At 43.8% G+C, this 17,215-nt stretch overlaps 1 protein-coding gene across 7 annotated transcripts in view; it reads right to left on the bottom strand.

Moving 5' to 3' along the window:
* CIT (citron rho-interacting serine/threonine kinase) overlaps positions 1–17,215 on the bottom strand; it is a 114,777-nt gene that overhangs the window by 89,663 nt on the left and 7,899 nt on the right. For all 7 annotated transcript variants that reach the window (XM_019493736.2, XM_019493737.2, XM_019493740.2 and 4 more), the window contains exons 5-9: positions 15,633–15,734; positions 15,269–15,411; positions 13,334–13,427; positions 8,547–8,750; positions 7,981–8,134 (exon numbers count right to left, since the gene is read on the bottom strand). In XM_019493736.2, the coding sequence (XP_019349281.1) occupies positions 7,981–8,134; positions 8,547–8,750; positions 13,334–13,427; positions 15,269–15,411; positions 15,633–15,734 (697 nt within the window). The remainder of the gene's footprint in view (positions 1–7,980; positions 8,135–8,546; positions 8,751–13,333; positions 13,428–15,268; positions 15,412–15,632; positions 15,735–17,215) is intronic.

Here is a 17,215-nt window from a genome sequence, read left to right as displayed (position 1 = left end):
CTATGTTTGGATCAGGTTAATAAGTTCCGAAATTTCTAATTTTTCTTCTTTTTTAAATCTAACTAATATTTGCCAGGAACTCTGTTATGCTGTGAATTAGTGTCCAATATGGCTCTTCTGTTCTCTGATTTCATTCATACAAGCACAAGAGCAACTGAAAACAATTCAACTTCATTAATTATAGCATCTTTTATACAAATGGTATTCCATAAAAATGTTTTGGCTTTTTTAATCTAATATTTAGGGGCAAAAATGAATTAATGAGGCTAAACAACATAGAAAGGAGCAAACTACCTCATTTATATGGTAAAGTCTAGAACCCCTCTTGGTTAGCCAAAAACATCTCTTATCTCCATATAAAAAAATGTACTGCAGATTTTTTTTAGCTTTGAAAAAGAGATAACTAGAGTTTCACCTTTCACCAAGAAGGCAGAAAGCTACAAATATCTACCTACTTACCTACCTATATACAAAAATACACATAACACATACGTACATACAGAGTTATGGATAGATGGAGATAGGAAGAGAGAGCACAAGTCAGCCTCAAGCAACTAAACAAAATCTTTCCTCTTACCAGTAAAAATCTTACAGAAGGCCTGACTCAGACTACAAAAGTTAAAGAATATAAATTTTTTATATTAAATTTAAATAGATTTAAGATCACATTTTATTCAGTTATTCATTTTGAGGTTTAAGGAAAGGTCTACAGAAAAGAAAGATAGTGAAAGCAAAATGAAAAGAAAAAAACCTGAATTTGCCCTCAACTTTGCATCTCCTGGGGAGGCATTCATGTGAGAAGAGCTATTACCAAGCTAACACTGCTCAAACCTTATAACCTTGTTACATTATTACTATCAAGAAACAATAGAAAAGGAAATTCAGAAAAGGCACTTCTGGCTGTAAATGTATCAGAACAGCTAACACTGACCAAAAGTAAAAGAGCTACATTTTAAGAGGCTTCCGGCCACTCTAGATAAGAGCAAACTCACAGGAGAGAAGGAAAGAGATGATGCGCTAGATCCACTCTGCTGGTTTGGCTTTGTTAATCACTTGGTAATGACTTTAGATTCTTTATTCCTACCACAAAGGAATTTCCTTACCCAAGTCCTAAAAATGCCTATAGGATAAACTGCAAGCCTTAAAAGTATAGAAAAGGGAACAAGCTGGTTGTTACACAAGGGTTCTGTGCAAGGGGAGCTTTGGATAAACTGGATACTTACTTCCTGTTTAAAATCTGAGTCCCATCCCTATACAACTATGTACCCTCAGAGCAGCAGAATGAGCACTAGTGAATACAAAAGTGATATTATGTATCCAGAATATTCCCAGTTGCTTCTCAAAAGGGAAGAACCTCACCCGAGCTCAAGACAAGACTGTGAAATGAATGGAGAATGCACACCATTCTACCCAGCAAGATAGTTTCTACCCCCTCTAGGTGTATTCAACAGGTGACAAAACTACACTATTCAGAGAAGAATCTAATCCTGATGCTTCAAGTCGCATAAATCTGATCAGTGCATGATCAGATCATTTTCTGCCTATGACATGTGGCAAATAAGTATACATGTTCTGCTCAGCTTTTAAATACCTTCCAGTTGCATATTGCATAAAAGTCCATCGTATGCCCAGATACCCATCTCACAAGGAAGGATATAACCCTCATCCATCTGTTCCAAAGAATGACTTTTGGAGGTAAAGGGGTTATTGTATGTTAGTTTAAAATTATATATATCACTGCAGTACATTATCCAGTTTATCATAATCTTTAAGATGAAACTAAATAGCTCTTCTGAGGAAAAACAGTTTTTTAAACGGTGTGTCAGTATGTAGACTTACGGCTACTTCAACGAATATTGCCTTAATAGGGTCATTCCATCATTTCAAATTATTTCCGTGTAACTTCAGAGACTGGATATTGCATTTCCCCTGGGTCAGTGAAAGACTTTATTGGAATAGGGGATTTAGAGGAACAATAGAACCTTTCCACAGAACAGAAATTTATCATTTCTTGACCTGTCAGGTGATCTATATATTCTTCCTGGAGTCAAGAATTTACACAACCTTTCCAAGTAGCTTTAGCATTATTCTCTCTAGTGTTTTAAGATACCTACTGGAGTTATTAAAGGAGGGAAAAAAACAATTTATAGCATCTGTTCTGAATTATATCTTTAAGGATATTTATTCTAAAAGAGACTAACTGAACAACAGTATGAGGAAAGACATAAAAACACAGGCCTAACCTATTTAAAGCAGTATTCGCTATCAGAAAAAGAAGCCAACCTGAGTATGTTATTTTGTTCTTTGAAGACAATGAACTTCCTAAAATATCTTCTGTGAGCAGTACCCCTCCCAACCTATATTGCATCAGGTATCAAATGGACTTAAGAAAGAACTTGATCTTAGCCCACAATAAACTGAGAAGCAATTTTTACTGAAGACGAAAGTGAAAAGATTTAAGTTATTACCAGGGATCCAGGTTTTCTGTTTGCTGCAGAAAAACATGGATTTTCTCCTTTAACAGAGAAAAATGTCAGTTTCTCCTTTAAAGGCAGAAATCATGGATTTTCCCCTTTAAAGGAGAAAAAAAGTGGGAAACTGTGGGTTTCCCCTTCCAGGCTGGCAGAGTTCCAGGCTGCAAGGGGCTATATGTGGAGCAGGGAAGGGCAATTGGAGGCAGGGGGCACCATGTGCACATGCACACACATGAATGTGGCAGCCAGGTGGAGAGCAGCTCCCACAGCTCCCTGTAGGTAAGTCTATGGGGCACAGACCACACGGTAAGGGCCAGGGGGGCACAGACCATGAGATGAGGGGGCCACAGGCAACTTGGCAGAGGGGCAGGGGACACAGGCTGTGCAACAGGGGACAAGGGGTACATGCCCCCCCCAGATTTCTGCACCCACAGTGTGGCGCAGGGCTGCAGCCGGGCCAGACCAGCTGTGGGCAGGAGCTGCCTCCATGGCCCAGCAGGCAGACCCAGTGCGGGAGGGAGAGCTGTGCCACCATGGCTGCCAAGGTAAGGCACCTCCTCCCCACCCAGCAGCAGCGGGGGCACAACTCACCATGGCAGCAAGGTGTTGGTCTAAGGACATAGGCAGGCAAAGTTCTTTGGGTAGATGTAATATCTTTTATTAGACCAACTGAGTAGTTGGAAAAAAGTTGGGGTACTATCGACGGAAAGGAGAAGGAGAGTGGGTAGGTATTGAGTGGCACAAACTGTTTGAGTAAGAGGGCAGGAAGGGGGAGGGAAAGGTGGAGAAAACAACTGTTTTGATGTATGTTATGTTATGTTATTTATGTTACGTGTTGATACTTAAGAGAGAGCTAAAATGGTTTCGTAGTTTGAATCTGTAACAAAGAGAGAAGCGTTTTTCAGTTTTGTACGGGAAGGTTTTGTTGTGCTGTGACGTGAAGGAGAGAGGGTTTTGGTGGTGATGGTGAACGAGGGATGATTTTAATTAATAAAAAAAAAAAAAAGTTCTTGCAAACTTTTATTAGACTCAGTTGGTCTAATAAAAGATATCACAACTACCCAAAGAACCTTGCCTGCCTAAAAAATGTTTAGCATGCAATATTTGGATCAGTAGCAAGCTGCCAATCATACCCTGCTTCTTCTGTGCGTTTCCTTTCAGGGTGTTATCAAATGTTTGAAAGGATTACGTTTACAGTTTTCCTGTTCACCCCTGATTATTAAAGTGAATGACAAAATTATTCTACCTATTAACCCAACTTTCATTCCACCCCACCCTTCACCGTCCCTTCCTACAGAGGGCCGGGCCAGGCCAGGTGGACCCCCTGAAACCTGCTTGTGGCCCTCCAGGGGGCCACAGGACCCCCCCCCCGGTTGAGAGCTGCTGCTTTAGTCTTCCAAAAGCTAGCGTAAGCAAATATAATGGACAAACATTTTATTGTTTCACAAACACACTCTTGATAAGGTGCAAATTAACATAAAAAATGTTTCAAATATCTACTGAAGCAGATTATGCTGGCTGACTGAATTTACTAAGAGCTACATTCTGCTGCTACCAGATCCCATAGAGGCTGGAAACTTCATAAAGTAGAAGGTCCAGCTTTATGTGCAAAACAAAACATCTTACATTGCCATAACACGAAACAACAATATCAAACAAAAGATCCTTTAATGGCACAAATCCTAACCTGAAATCTGAAATTCAGATTGATTATCCTGGTACTTACAGGGTACAAGCACAAGAGTAATGGAGTGCTTCTTATGTATAAGCTAGCACCAATGGTTTTTAATAGAGTTTGGGATTCTTGAAAAAAATAAAGTATGGGATTGTTGAAAAAAGAAAAAGTTGATACTCAGCCCCACAAGATAAGCAGACAAATAGTCATCTGAAACTTGTGGAATTGGTATAATAAACTGTCAAGAGGTAGAAATTTCTTAGGGTGCTATCTTTTATTGAACCAACTACGCAGTTGGGATAGTTAGACAAGCTGCTGAATGCAAGGCATGCTTCAAATGCAAGGAAGAATGCCTTGCACTGGAAAGCCTAACTTTAATTGCAACTATACAGTTAAGGAGTGGGCAATATACTGCCTGCCAATTGACTGTATCCGGCCCGCGGCTGCTCCCACAGTACTCTGCATGAAACTGAGCCTTGCTTGCTCCTGCCTGGGGCAGCCCACACCACACTCCCACCCGCACCCCCCCAGCCCCAGCCCCAGCTCCAGCCAGCACACACAACACGCTGCTGCGGCTGCACAAGCACTGCTCGACTCCCCCTGCCTCCAGTGGCTCCTCCTCCTCCTCCTGAACTGCTCCAGGCAGGGGGAAACCGCAGCCAAGCAGCTCCTGCCCCAGCGCACAGAGCTCCAGCTCCTGGACACCTTCCGGCAACTCTGCCCTCCCAGCACAACAAGCAGCCACCTTTGGGCAACCAAATGAGTGGAAGGTGGCCAGGAGCTAGAGCCAGAGCCCAACAAGATGGAGCAGGAGCCACCCAGCTGCAGTTTCCCCCCTGCCTGGAACAGCACATTAGGGGCAGGAGGAGGAGGAAGAGCTGCTGGAGGCAAGGAGAGCTGAGCAGTAGCACTGTGCGAAGCTTTGGTCCGCGATTCAATTCAATGGAGATTCAGCCCAATTCGGTGGCTGAATCTCCCAACTGAATCAAAGGACCCTTTAAGCTCTTCAAATCAAAATCGGAACCCTCTGAATCGATTTGGAAAGATTCGGATTTGGATATAGACACAGCTTTAAATGTTTTTTCTCCCACATGCGCACAGCCTTGCCCCCTGCCCCCGCACAAACACCCACACACTTACCCCACCACACAATATACAAGAGTAAGACTTTATTTTGAGCTATTATGCAATTGCCTCTATATACACTATTCAAAAAAACAAACATAAATCAGGACAGAAAATATATTTTTTAAATATAATTAAGTATGTTATAGTATTGTCATTGATTTTCAGTATATGATTTTTTTTAATCTATAATTTGTTAAATTATATCATCTGAAATCTTTTGTGCGTGCAGCCCTTGACAGCCCACCAAAACACGTTAAGTGGCCCACCAACCAAAATAACTGCCTACCCCTGACACAGGTGGTCCTATAAAAAAATATCACCCTAAGAAATCCTTGCCTCTCACATAATTTATGGACCATCATGACTACATCATAACTCTTACGCTACCATAAACTATCAAGGAAATTTGCTCCTCAGTTTATTAAGTCTCAATGTGTTCGACTCCTTTAAAAACATAAGAAAGATACAATTCATGACCCAAGATCATTCGGTTTACTTAATTGTAAACAATGTTCTAAAAATGATAGTTTCAGAGACTGAGATGGTTTGCAGAGTACTTGTTTCTCACATGGTACTAGTGCCTCACTATTTCCAGCTGCCAAATAGAATTTCCTGATATTACAACCACTGCTTGCACGTACAAGTATTTGTCATAGGGGTTTTCTAAATATAAGAAGGTGGCTTATGTAATTGTAAACAGGAGTATTCACAACAAAAAAGAAAAATATAATCCTTAAAGAGATGTCAGTCTACACCAAGAAAGATTTAGAGATTCCTTGTACTAATTAATTTCTAGTAGCAAAAACTCCATTTTTTACTCTGATCCTGACACAGCCTTGGCTGTGATGATATAATTGGGGATGGTCCTGCCTTGAGCAGTGGATTGGACTAGATGACCTCCTGAGGTGCCTTCCAACTCTCATTTTCTATGATTTCATGACATAAGTTTATACACAGAGAAGATAAAAGAAATATGGTTCACATAATAAACTGAATCACAGAGGAAGGAAAGAGAGAAAGCTAAAAAATATCTCCCAGTCACAAAGCCAAACCAAAGTGAAGACAGACGAACTGGAGTAGGAAAAAGTTGCAGCCATCCACACTTTTACATAGAGGCAAAAATTGGAAGGGATCTTCTAAGTCCAGTTCCCTGTTATTGTAACCAATCATATCATGTCAACCCATTCATAAAATTATCAAACTCTATCTTGTGCTTTTTAAAATTCTCACCTGTACAACTGTAACTTACAATTTATGAATGCCTCCTAGCCACAAAACAGAAAAAAATAATAGTTCTGCAAAACACATCTGTTCTCATATAGCTATACTGCTTTTTTTTTTGTAGAGGTGGACTAAGATATCAGTCGCATATCAGATCAGCACCAATGAAAGGAAAATTAATATCATCACCTATTGGCTTTTTTTGGCCAATGTAGCCAATAATGTCACCGATAAATGCCACATGCATGCACGCGGCCAGGAATGCAGCCCGGCAGCTTGGAGAGCAGCATCCAACCAGTAAGTCTCTGGAGGGTTAAGGGGCACATTGAGGCCCCTACAGTGAGGGAGGGAGTGGGGCAGGAGCAGGCACTGCCCAGACAGGGCAGTGAATGGGACTCTGGGGCAGGGCTCAGGATGGAGATGCAAGCGGCTCTCCACAGCTGCACACACCCCTGGGGGAGGCATGGGGGGCATGTGCCCCCTGGATTTGTACACGGGGCAGAGGCAGGCTGCCCACTACGGGCTCAGGGCCAGGAGCTGTGGCAGCCCTTTCACAGTCAGGGGGCTGGGCTGCGATTGGGAATGGGGCAGGCTCAGTTAAAAGGGGTGGGCAGTGGTGCTAGGACAGGTGCTATAGCCCCCAAGTCCCCTCTAGCACCGCTCCTGCTCAGGGTACTCCACTCTGCTGACTCTACCTCAGGAGCCCCATGCTGCAAGTCAGGCAGGGGGCATGCACCCCGCACAGGGCTCCCAAGGGAAAGGCAGCAGAGCAGAGTGCCCTGAGCAGGGGCAGTGCTAGGAGGGGCTTGCAGGGCAATGGCCAACACAGAATTCTTTGTAGCCCCCCCTCCATAGCCACCCCTTCCATTACCACTGCCACAGTTCACCCCATGCAGCTGAGCCTGTCCTGCTCCTAGCCCTGGCCCAACCCCAAACCCACCCCCAACAGGAAGAGACTGGTGCAGCCCCTGGTCCCAAGCCTGCAGCCTGCCTCCACCCTGTGCACAAATCGGGGGGGGTACATGCCCCCCATGCCTCGCCCAGGGGTGACCACAGTGATGGGGAGACACCCCTCATTCCCCCCTGGATGAGCAGCCCACAGTTCTGTCCCACGCCCTGCCCTGGGGTTCCATTCACCGCCTTGGCTGGGCAGCACCTGCCCCACACTCCCTCCCTAACCATGGGGGGCCTTAATCTGCTCCCCCCTCCCATGCCCCTTCCCCCAAACAGACTTACCGGCAGGATGCTGCTCTCCAAACTGCTAGGCTGCATTCCTGTAAATCAGCTATTGGATCGGTATCGGCCAACATGGCTTGTTAATAATTGGCTATTGGTATCAGCCAAGAAAATCTTTATCCGTACACCCCTACTTTTTTGTGAATAAGGATTCAGCTCAAAAGCAAACCAACTGTTCATTTTACTTACGTTCCTATGTTACTAAGATTTCAGGACCTATTTTTTATGTAATATTATTCTACTTACAATTGCGGATATTATTCCAGTCAATTTTAGAGAAAAATGGATGGCAGCAGAGCCCCTCGTAACCTAGTCTCTCTTTCTGCCCACAGAGCAGACTCTGGATCAGATCAAGAAATTCAGTACTGACTTTTACATCCTCTGGAAACTTCAGAAATCTCTGTATTTGAAACAAAAATACATCTGCTCAGTAGGAAAATAAAACTAAAAATGTATAGGTTCTTAAGGTTTATAATGTTTAGATAGGCCCAAGAATGTAAGTCCAAGGTGCGAAAAAAATGTTCTGCTTTGTGCCAATACCAAAATCTGACAAAGAAAATCAATATTACTGCATACTGCAAAGAAATCTTTTTTAATTTATGCACTATAGATAGCAACTTTAGATACTACTTCTAAAAATAATTTACATTCCAGGAGAACATGAAAATCATTTTCAAAATATGGCAATCACAAAACTCCTAGAATATGACATAGTGGCACAAATCCATCCACCATCTCCCTCTTCCATAGAAATATATAGGTTTTTAGTTCTACATTTCTTTACACTGAAATATGGAATGGCCTCGCTGTACCTGGAAGTTCATGATATTATTGAAGGTTTTGGCTGAAGTGCCTTCAGTGAATGGAGATTTCCCATAAATCATTTCATATGCAATGACTCCCAAAGACCACCAGTCACACTCAGGACCATACAAAGCCTTGCCATCCCCATTCAGCACTGTTAACACTTCTGGTGCCATGTAATCTGGGGTACCAACAGGCAGTTTGGCATTAACCTGGAAACAAAGAAACAGAAGGTAAAGTTACAAGCCTTTCTAGTGAGCATGTTTACACCACCAAAATTATTTTTCATCTTGCTTATAAAGACAGACAGACAGACAGACAGACATCAGGCAGACATTCCCTGACTCTCTAAGTAAATTTATAAGTAGAGGCTGTCTCAGAAACGAGAGAATAAGATAATCAACAGAGTTATTATCAGGGAACCTGGTTTTCTCTGATAAATAAAAAAAACCCCAATTTTCAGATTAAAAAAAGTAACCCAAATCATATTTTTCCATGATTAAAATGAAATGCCATGATTAAAAATGATTAATAATTTTAATCATGGCATTTCATATATCTATCTATCTAGCTATCTATCTATATAGATAGAGATATCTATCTATCTATCTATCTATATCTATATATAATGATTAATCATGGCATTTCATTTTAATCATGGAAAAATGTGGATTTTGGGTTACTTTTTTTAATCAGAAAATTGGGGAGTGTTTTCTTTAATCAGAGAAAATCAGGATCCTTGGTTATTATATTAGGAAACCTAAAAATCTAAAAATGAATAACTTGTAACAAAGCTAATTGCTATATGGAAGGAGTTAACACAAATTAAAAGAGCTAATTCTACCTATTAGCTATATATGGCTGAAGTAACAACAAATTTAAAATGTTGCATTCTAAAGATCATGATGCACCATATGTTAATAACTGCTTATATTTTAAGTGGCAAGAATGCTCCAACAATGCAACTTCAATTGACACTAATGGGAGTGTCACAGCTAAATTCTCATACACCAGTAAAATTTATGGGTCAACATTTTTCAGCAGTTTCTATTCCCTCCACTTTATCACTCAGTCCCCTTTCCCATTCTGCCCTGTATTTATATACTGCCAATAAAGTAACATTCACTAAAATTCTGGTGTCTGAAGTGTTTTGAATAGGTGCTTCAGAAATCACTACTAGAAAAGTAAAGCACAAGTGAAGAGGAAAGCAACATAGTAACCAGGAAGCAGAAGGAGCACACAACAAGAAAAAGGAAAAATGGGTATCTCTGTAAGTATAAAGATATAAAATGTAAGCAAAGACCACAACAAAGAGAAGAAATTATATATAATATGAAAAGGGAGAACAAAAGTAGATTCAAATGTATAAATGTATGTTCTATTTTCAAGGTTTTATATATATTTTAATTTCAAACTATCACTTCCTAAAATGGATGAAATATCCTAAATTTAGAAACAGCCTTTAAAAGGAGATAATCCTAAAAAAGATTTTATTCACTGGAAAGCAATGTGTTCAACGTCTTCCACCAGAACATGACTAATTTTAAAACAAGCCTATCAAGAGACTTCGATATGCCATGCTCATACACACACTCAATACACATTAGGCCATGATTCAACAAGGTTTTTTAAGTACGTTCCCTAAGTTAAGCACACAAAAATTACTGTTACTATTAATAGGACTACCAATACACAGTTGCATAAATATCTCGCTGAATTGGGGTCTTTCTGAAAACAAATCATTCCAAGTTTGATTTTTGGTAATGTTGAGTCTCAGTGAATCTTCTGGAGTACGATGTCAAGATGCAGTGCATCATAATGCTCACTGGAAAGGTAGGATGGAGAGCAGCAGAGTAAGGACCCTGGACTTCAGAAAAGCAAACTTTGACTTGCTCAGGAAAATCATGGGCAGGATCCCTTGGGAAGCCAGTCTGAGGGGGACAGTAGTCCAGGAGAGCTGGCTGTACTTTAAAGAAGCCTTATTGAGAGTGCAGGAACAAACCATCTCACACAAAGACTAGCAAGTATGGCAGACCAGCTTGGCTTAGCAGGGAACTCTTCAGTAAACTAAGTCACAAAAGGGAAGCTTATAAGAAGTGGAAACTTGGACAAATAAATAGGGAGGAGTATAAGAGCATTGCTCGGGCATGCAGGAATGAAATCCGGAAGGCCAAAGCACAACTGGAGTTGCAGCTAAAAAGGGACGTGAAAGTAACAAGGGTTTCTACAAGTATGTCAGTAACAAGAGGAGAATCAGGGAGTGTCCCCCCTACTGCAGTGGTTCCCAAACTTTTTTATACTGCGGACCAGCAAACTCACTCAAAGAATTTTGGTGGACTGGCACCAGAGGAAGCCACGGCGGTGCTTGCCCCAACACACCCTGTTAGCGTGGCACACCGCGAATAATCAAATCTGCGAATAGCGGATTTGCGAATAGCAAGGGTTTCCTGTATTTAAATTTAATTTTCACGTGGAGGGAGGGGGGTTGCAAGGACTGGATCAAGTTGCGGCACCTCAGCCACAGGCACCAGGGGACTCCACAAGGGAGGGGGCTGCACAGATGGTGGTCCGGCAGGACCCAGCTGGGGCTGCCTGGGAAGAAGGGGCTCCACTGCCTTTCCTAGAAGGCATCAGAGCCGCCTCCCCACCCTCCGCTACAGGCATTTCCCTGCCCGCATCCCCCGGTTCCCAGCCGCAGGTGGGGCTGAGGGTCCTGCCCAGCCCAGCATGGGACCCAGTACCTGCTGCACAGGCAGCACCTCGCCAGGCACAGCCATGGCAGCAGGACAGGGGGCACGGAGCTGACTGCCTCCCCTCCCGGAGCTGCCCTGGCATGCCACAACCCAGCAGCCAACCCTTCCCAGCCCAGTACCAGGCTACAGCCCAGTGGTTGGGAACCTCTGCCTTACTGAATGAGGGAGGCAACCTTGTGACAGAGGAAGCAGAAAAGGCTGAAGTACTCAATGCCTTGCCTCAATCTTCACAAGCAAGGTCAGCTCCCAAACTACTGCACTGGGCAACACAGTTAAGGGAAGAGGTGAGAAGCCAACGGTGACAAAAGAACAGGTTAGGGACTACACTCGACGGTGCTGAGGGAGTTGACTGATGTGACTGCAGAGCCACTGGCCATCATCTTTGAAAACTCATGGCGATCAGGAGAGGTCCTGGATGATTGGAAAAGGGCAAACATAGTGCCCATATTTAAAAAAGGGAAGAAGAAAGATCCAGGGAACTACAGACCAGTCAGCCTCACCTCCGTCCCTGGAAAAATCATGGAGCAGATCATCAAGGAATCCATCTCTAAGCATTTGGAGAAGAAGAAAGTGATTAGGAACAGTCAGGATGGATTACCAAGGACAAGTCATGCCTCCCCACTCTGTGGATGCGGGGAGACCAGCAGATGTGGTATACCTTGATTTTAGCAAGGCTTTTGATATGGTCTCCCACAACATTCTCGCAGGCAAACTAAGGACGTATGGGCTGGACAAATGGACTGTAAGGTGGATATAAAGCTGACTGAAGCATCAGGTTCAGAAAGTAGTAATCAATGGCCTAATGTCTAGTTGGCAGCTGGTATCAAGTGGAGTGCCCCTGGGGTTGGTTTTGTTCAAAATCTTCATCAACAACATGAAAGATGGCACAGAGTGCACCCTCAGCAAGTTTGCAGATGACACCAAAGTGGAGGGAGTAGTAGATATGAAGGGTAGGGCTAGGATTCAGAGTGGCCTAGAGAAATTGGAGGATTAGGCCAAAAGAAATCTTAGGAGGTTCAACAAGGACAAGTGCAAAGTCCTGCACTTAGGACAGAAAAATCCCATGCACCAGAATAGGCTGGGGGCTGACTACCTGGGCAGCAGCTCTGCAGAAAAGGACCTGGGGGTTACAATGGACAACTAGCTGAATATGAGCCAGCAGTGTGCCCTTGCTGCCAAGAAGGCTAACGGCATACTGGACTGCATCGGTGGGAGTGTAGGCAGCAGGTCAAGAGAAGTGATTATTCCCCTTTCTTTGGCACTGGTGAGGCCACATCTGGAGTACTGTGCTCAGGTTTGGGACCCCACTACAGAAAGGATGTGGACAAATCGGAGAGCCCAGTGGAGGGTAACAAAAATGGGGAGGGGACTGGGGCACATGACTTATGAGGAAAGACTGAGGAAACTGTGTTTATTTAGTCTGAAGAAAAGACAGAGGGGATTTAATAGCAGGCTTTATCACCAAGGGGGGTTCGAAAAAGGATGGAGCTACACTGTTCTCAGTGGTGACAGATGACAGAACAAGGAGCAATGGGCTCAAGTTGCAACAAAGGAAGTTTAGGTTAGATATTAGGACAAAATTATGTCATTAGGAGGGTAGTAAAACACTGGAACAGGTTACCCAGAAAGGTGGTGGAATCTCTATCCTTGGTGGTTTTTAAGACCCAGCTAGACAAAGCTTTGGCTGGGATGATCTAGTTGAGGATGGTCCTGCTTGGAGCAAGGGGTTGGACTGGCTCCTGAGGTCCCTTCCAACCCTAACTTTCTATGATTCTATGATAACACCATGAACAGCTCTGGACTGCAAAGGATTCCCACAGTCTAAAAACCTGCATAAGCTAGGGCATTTACTTATCTACCTAAATCTGGGGAAGGTAATCAAGCTCATGTTTATAAGGTCATTTCTAAGTGAAAAATATTATTAATACTTTATATTAGAAGGGAAAGATAAAAGAAAAAAAAGGTGTCAACAGCTAAGAGTGGATATGAAATCAGTTTTCATTTTTTCCTGCACTATTCAAAGTTTAAATCCACTGTATTACCATTTTGTTCACTGTCATTTTGGCAGCCGACCCAAAGTCCACCAATTTAATGTGTCCTGTCCGGTCAATGAGAACATTCTCAGGTTTGATATCTCTGTAAACAAGCAGAAAGTAATTAATACTTTTCTACCCCAGTCAGTAGTTGTTCCCGGCTGTTCATTCAAGAAAACATCTCCCTGTTGCAGCAACACGCTTTCTGTGCTTTTAAATTCCACATTGTTCTTCATCATCCTACATGGAGATTCTGTGGGAACCTCACTTACATTTCTTTCTCTACTCCTAACATTGACCTTAGGCATTATGGCTATTGACTTTCCCCACCTAAGTCGCAAGAAGAGCTAGTAGTTGCTGACAGGGGTGGGAAGAGAAAAAGTGTGCTGGAGTACATTACAATGTAATGACATTAAACTATTAGCATGCTGAAGCAGAGTTGCAATGCAGTGATCCATGGCTCTCATTCCAAATCATTAGGACACACTTTTTGTGTCTTTCAAATTCTATTCATACCCCAAGTACTTATGCAGCATTAGGAAGCAGAGTTCTACTACCCTAAATCCATGTAGAATAAAAACATACTGTCTGACCATAGACTTCAACCACTGGGATGAATAACAAGAAATGTTCTGCACCTTTTTTCATAAGCACAGTGCTTTTAGATATGACAGCAAGTAAGAGTGGCCTTAGAATGAATTGAATTTATTAACCTTGTATCGGTTAATATTAATTGCAGAACTATATAAATACAGCCCCATGATGGGTTCCTTAAAAATTCTTGTAATGTATAAATGCTCCCAGCTAATTTAACATATGTGACTGGCTCCCCCATCCCTCACCCCCAGCAACATATTTCATCCCATTTCAATGATCTTTGACAGTTCATCCAGTTTCCTTTACTAGTCAGTGCCAAGACCAAGCATCAAGTCCTGAAAAAAATCAGCAGTTTCCTTTAGTACCACACAGGATTGCATTCTACAGGGCTCACAAATACATATACCCAGCAGAACTTCCATGGTATCTGCTCAAAACTTGCACCAAAAGTTAGTAACTTCAGCTACAGTTACAATTGGGACAGTATTAGCTTTTTGCTCTCCAACCCCCACCAATTCTAATATAATAAAGGGCTTAATATGTCTGTCTGTCCATAACACTTTGGGCCAACTGCACATGCGCTGCCAAGAGGGCGGGTGGCGATTAGCTGTGCAGGCCTAGGCTGCGCAGGCTAAAGTTTGAGCCGCTGCCAGGGAAGTTTATGGCAGTGGCGAACACACCCTGGCTGCCTGAGCAGCAGGGTTTCCGCACACCTCCTTGCCTGAGGGCGAAGGAGGGGTCATGGTGGTGACACTGCTGTGCTGTGCTGTCTATCCCCGATGCCCCCCAGAACAGCTGGCAGGGAGAGGGAGGCAGTGGACAGGGAGGGAGAGAGGGGAGCAGGGCAGGGGGAGGTGAAGGGAGGGTCATGGTGGCGGCTGTTGTCGGGCCAGGCGCCGGGGAGGGAGGGTGGGGATCAGGAAGTGGTGCCACAGTGGTGGCACCCCTCCACCCCACCCCTGCCACCCGGCCCTAACAACACCCAGCAGGGAGGGGGAGGTGGCAGGGAGGGAGGGGAGCAGGGAGGGGAGGCAGGAGGAAGCCCCACTGCAAGGAGGAAGAAAGCTGGGGAGAGAGCACCTGCTCCGGAGGCTGGAGGGGGAGGTGGAGGAGGCAGAGGGAGTCTTTACATGGCCAGCCCTGAAAGGGGAGCAGGGGGGAAGAGAGAGGACATGTAAACACTCCCTGAAATACGTCATTCTTGATGGACAGTTAGCTAGTATGTTATATTAAAGACTGCCTCTACAATAAACGGAATACAGGAATTAATGTTTACCATTACAGTGCACTAATTTCAAAATGATACTGGTAATATCATAAATATAATGCAAAGAGATGTCTACTCACCTGTGTACATAACCCATCTGATGGACACTGTGAATAGCCAAAATGAGCTCTGCTAGATAAAATTGTACCGTACTTTCATCTAATTGGTCCTCATATCTGTTTAAGAGTGACAGCAAGTCCCCTCCAGGCAAATATTCCATAACCTGCATGAAATTTTAGATACACAGGCCTAGTTCACATACAAGACACTCCGTATTAAAACCTTAAATACTACTTAGGGCAGCTATCAAATAGTGTCTCATAATGCAGGAAAATTTACAGAAGGAATTGTACTAATTTAAGCTACTGTGTTTTTTAAAAAAAATAAACAAACATATATATAAGTTCAAATTTGAAAAAGCACAAAAAAGAAAATTAGCCTTACTAAGTAGAGGTGGTTTTTGTCCTGAAACGCATATTGTAACTGTGGAATCCAGGGACTGATGTTCCGAGATAATATACTCCGTTCCTCTTCAAAAAATGACACCTACAAAAGAAGCAATACATTTTAAATAATGCCAAAAAAATTTAGGTTTCTCTAGCTCCAAAAGCATACCAAAGGCACATCCCTCACGTTCAAAAATGACTATACGAATGACCAACTTCCACTGACCTCCTGTGTAATTGTGGGAAAGCCATTTTCTTTCCTACCCTTTCTTACCATATTTGTTTGGCTTGGAGAGTTTTCAGCTTAAGACAACTCTTATTATGTGTTTGTGGAACATCTACTGTTTGACAACATTAGCTATTGGGCATGGCCATAACAAAAGTAATAAATAGCAGTAAAAAAACAGGGTGGATTTGATTTAAATTGATTTATATCACAATTTAAATCACTGATCAGGAAGCCTCGATTTAATCATTGGTTTCTACAAAAAAGTGCATTCTTGTTTAATATCCTTTATTCATTTAACTTCTTGAAACTTTGCACTGGTGCACCCGAAAGCTTGCAAAGAACAATTTTTCCAAGTATTTAGTTGGTCTGATAAAAGATATCACATCTACCCAAAGAACTTTGTCTGCCTATGATCTCTGGAGACACAAATCCACAGTTTGAGAACTAAAACTAAGCATCACAGAGATACTAAATGGGATCTTCTAGACCAGGGGCAGGCAAAATATGGCCCGCAGGTCAGATCCGGCCCACCAGGGCATCCTATCCGGCCCACAGGGCCCCTAAAAAATTTAGAAAATGAATATTTATCTGCTCCTGGCTGCTGGTCAAAGATGACAGGAGCCAGGGGCAGTAGGACTGAGGGGAATCTGGCAGCAGGACCCAGCAGCTCAGCAGCAAGGCCTGCAGGCTCAACGCCACCCCTCGTCCCCCTCCCTGCCCACTCCCAGCCCTAGCCAGAAGCCTATGCCTAGCAGAGGCTTCTGGCCTGGGATCCTGGGGCTGTCTCTACCTTCCTGCACTGGAGAGCGGAATTCAATAAGAAGGAGGCAAGCTGGGGAGAAGAAAGGCAGGGGAGTACCACAGGCAATCGTCCCAGTCCTTGGGGTCAAGCCGGCTCCTGCTGAGTCCTACGGTTGCAGCCATGCAGCCAGGAACCATGTGGTGCTGGAGTGCCATGGCAGCAGGCAGGAAAGCAGCAGCAGGTGCACAGCGACAGCTGGGCTGGAGCTTGGGGCCCGCACCAGCGCGCCAGGACCAGGGCCAATGGGGCCCAGAGTGAGGCTGTAGAAGTGCGGGGCCCAGGCCAGCAGAGGTCTATGGAGCCAGGCCAGGTTGCACCAGCAGGGAGATGGGGGAGCCAACCTGGCTCCATAGAGCCCCTGCCAACCAGCCCCACACTCCTAATGCCCTGCTGGACTGCGGGAACAGGGGGCCCACACCCATAACCTGAGGCCAGGAGCGGGGTGAGAGGGGGGTGAGGGCCGTGAACACCTGTGCAATAAGAAAGGGAGAGAGAGCGAGCAATGAGGGAGGGCCAGAGTGTGTGTGTGTGTGTGTGTGTGTGTGTGTGT

Source organism: Alligator mississippiensis, chromosome 10 (assembly GCF_030867095.1).
Source record: "Alligator mississippiensis isolate rAllMis1 chromosome 10, rAllMis1, whole genome shotgun sequence".
Taxonomy (NCBI): Eukaryota; Metazoa; Chordata; order Crocodylia; family Alligatoridae; genus Alligator; species Alligator mississippiensis.
This window is presented reverse-complemented; position numbering and strand designations above follow the sequence as displayed.